This window comes from Vigna unguiculata, chromosome 8 (assembly GCF_004118075.2).
Source record: "Vigna unguiculata cultivar IT97K-499-35 chromosome 8, ASM411807v1, whole genome shotgun sequence".
Lineage (NCBI taxonomy): Eukaryota > Viridiplantae > Streptophyta > Magnoliopsida > Fabales > Fabaceae > Vigna > Vigna unguiculata.
The window spans coordinates 26,385,191-26,387,633 of record NC_040286.1 but is presented as its reverse complement, the minus strand read 5'-3'; the positions used below and the strand labels follow the sequence as shown (position 1 = coordinate 26,387,633).

Here is a 2,443-nt window from a genome sequence, read left to right as displayed (position 1 = left end):
CTTTAATAAAAAAAGACACAGGCTTGGAAAAAGGGTGCAGAAATGGGTTATCCTCAGTTAAAGTAAAAAGTAAATGTCTGAACAAGAATGGTACAGGTGTTAATTATGTAATGGCAAGTATTTGAAACCCTTTTCTGAGTGAAACAGCTCTTTTCTTCAGACCGCTTATTCATGACCACATCCTCTTCAATCTCTTATCTTCAAACAACAATAATAACATTATTTTATTAAATAATTCTTACCATTATTATATATTAAATATATTCATTAATTTAAATCCCATATAAATATATACACAAACACAATCTTACTTAGCTTAGTTTTTATTATTATCTTCCAATCTACCTATACTCTATCATGGTGAAACTCAAAACTCCCTTGCCCAAACTCACATGTAGAGTATAGTAGAATAGATCTTCAACTTTCTCCCCCACTTACTTCAACTTCCTCTCGATTCTAGAAACCCTAACACACACACCTCAATTTTCGTTGGTAAAAAAAATTATTTTTCGCCTTTCTTTTCAGCTTTTTTTAGGGAGAGAAGGTGGAGAGTGATATGGAATTCGACGAGCAAGAGGAGCAGGAGGAGGAAATGGGGATGCCGGACCCGCCGGTGCCAGCGCCGGTGGCAAGTTACGACTCGCTTGGAAACCCCGCGGCTCGGTCCAAAGGCGCCGGCGAGGGACGGAAGGGAGCGTTCGGCGCCGCCGCGGTACGGTACCGAGAATGCCAGAAGAACCACGCCGTGAGCTTCGGCGGCCACGCTGTCGACGGATGCTGCGAGTTCATGCCGGCCGGCGAGGACGGCACTCTGGAGGCCGTGATTTGCGCCGCCTGCAACTGCCACCGGAATTTTCACCGCAAGGAGATCGACGGCGAGATGAGCTCCTTCCACCACCGAGCGCAGCCGCCGCCACCGCTGCACCACCACCATCAATTCTCCCCGTACTATCACCACCGAGTCCCACAGCACCCAGCCGCCGGAGGCTACCTCCACCACCACCTCGGCACGCCTCCAATGGCGCAGCACCGCCCGCTCGCCCTCCCGGCTGCCGCCTCCGGCGGCGGACTCAGCCGCGAAGACGAAGACATCTCGAATCCGAGCAGCAGCGGCGGTGGAGGTGGCGGCGGCGGGGGATCCAAAAAACGGTTCCGAACGAAGTTCACGCAGGAACAGAAGGATAAGATGCTGGCATTCGCGGAACAGCTGGGGTGGAGAATCCAGAAGCACGATGAATCAGCTGTGGAACAGTTCTGTGGTGAGACGAATGTGGAGAGAAAAGTTCTGAAAGTTTGGATGCACAATAACAAGAACACTCTCGGTAAGAAACCCTAATTTCGGAATTATTGTTATTAATATAATATATAGTATTCTTTCTCTCGATCTTTCCGTTGGGTTCCAGAGAGAAAATTGTAATTTGAAATTGAATTAATGGAGATGAAGCTAGGGCTGTTCCTTTGGTTAATTTTAGTTTGAGTTTATTCCCGTGTTGGCAAAGTAAGGAGTGATTAAAGTGCATGATTAGGTTAAGATGTAGCATTATTGTACATTAATTGCGAATTAATTGTGGGTGTAAAGAGATGGAGAGCGAATAAAGAGAAGGATTAGCAGAAGCGATAATTGAGGTTTAGCAAGATAAAGCGAACGTGTAAGACATGCAAATGGAAAATGGGATGACATTGGTTTTAATTTTGTTGTTTGCATTAACAGGTGAAAGTCCCCACCAACCATTTTTGTTCCCGTTTTGGACACATTTATTCAACCGTGAGAAATTGATAAAAATATAGTGAGAGGGGTATTAATTGGTGGGAGAGTTTGAGTTAGAGTTTGTTGTTGTATTGTTTGGCATTTTTTGAGTGGGGGAAAAAGGGAAAAGGAAAAGGGTGGTAAATGAATGAATGAATTGGTGAGGGTTGAATGATTCAATCCCATTCTCGTATATGTTTGGTTAGTGCGGTGTGAAAAGCGAGAAAGTAATGAAAGAAGAAAATAAACTATAGGAGAGGAGAGTGGGTGGGTATTCACGCGGCAAAATCGTACAGTGTTAGTCTGTCGGGTCATGCACAGATTACAGACTTGCAGAACAGAAGTGCAGAACCCTCCTCCACCCCTTTTCACATTATCATTACCCTCACATTATTTTAACAAATAATCAAATTAAACCTACAAAAACTCAAATATATTTTTATTATTATTCACATATTTTATCATAAATATATATAGTTTTTTATCTCTCTACGATAATATTGCTTGCATGCATATCAATTATTTTAACCGCTCTATATTTCTCTTTCTTCTCAATCCTTTTATTCTGCTTTGCTCACTGTTCTACACGTTCTGTACTCGCTGTGTTACTAAAACTATGCAGCTACAACTAGAGGTCAAATGTTATGTCATTTATGTTTCGTCCAAATGCCATTATTAGTTAACCTAAAGGCCATT

The 2,443-nt window shown here is 42.9% G+C and overlaps 1 protein-coding gene across 1 annotated transcript; it reads left to right on the top strand.

Moving 5' to 3' along the window:
- Positions 1-281: 281 nt before the first annotated feature.
- On the top strand, positions 282-1,466 carry LOC114194027 (zinc-finger homeodomain protein 2-like). Its single transcript, XM_028084057.1, has one exon. The coding sequence runs from the start codon at positions 557-559 to the stop codon at positions 1,334-1,336; it is 780 nt and encodes a 259-aa protein (XP_027939858.1). The 5' UTR covers positions 282-556; the 3' UTR covers positions 1,337-1,466.
- The last annotated feature ends 977 nt before the right edge of the window (positions 1,467-2,443 follow it).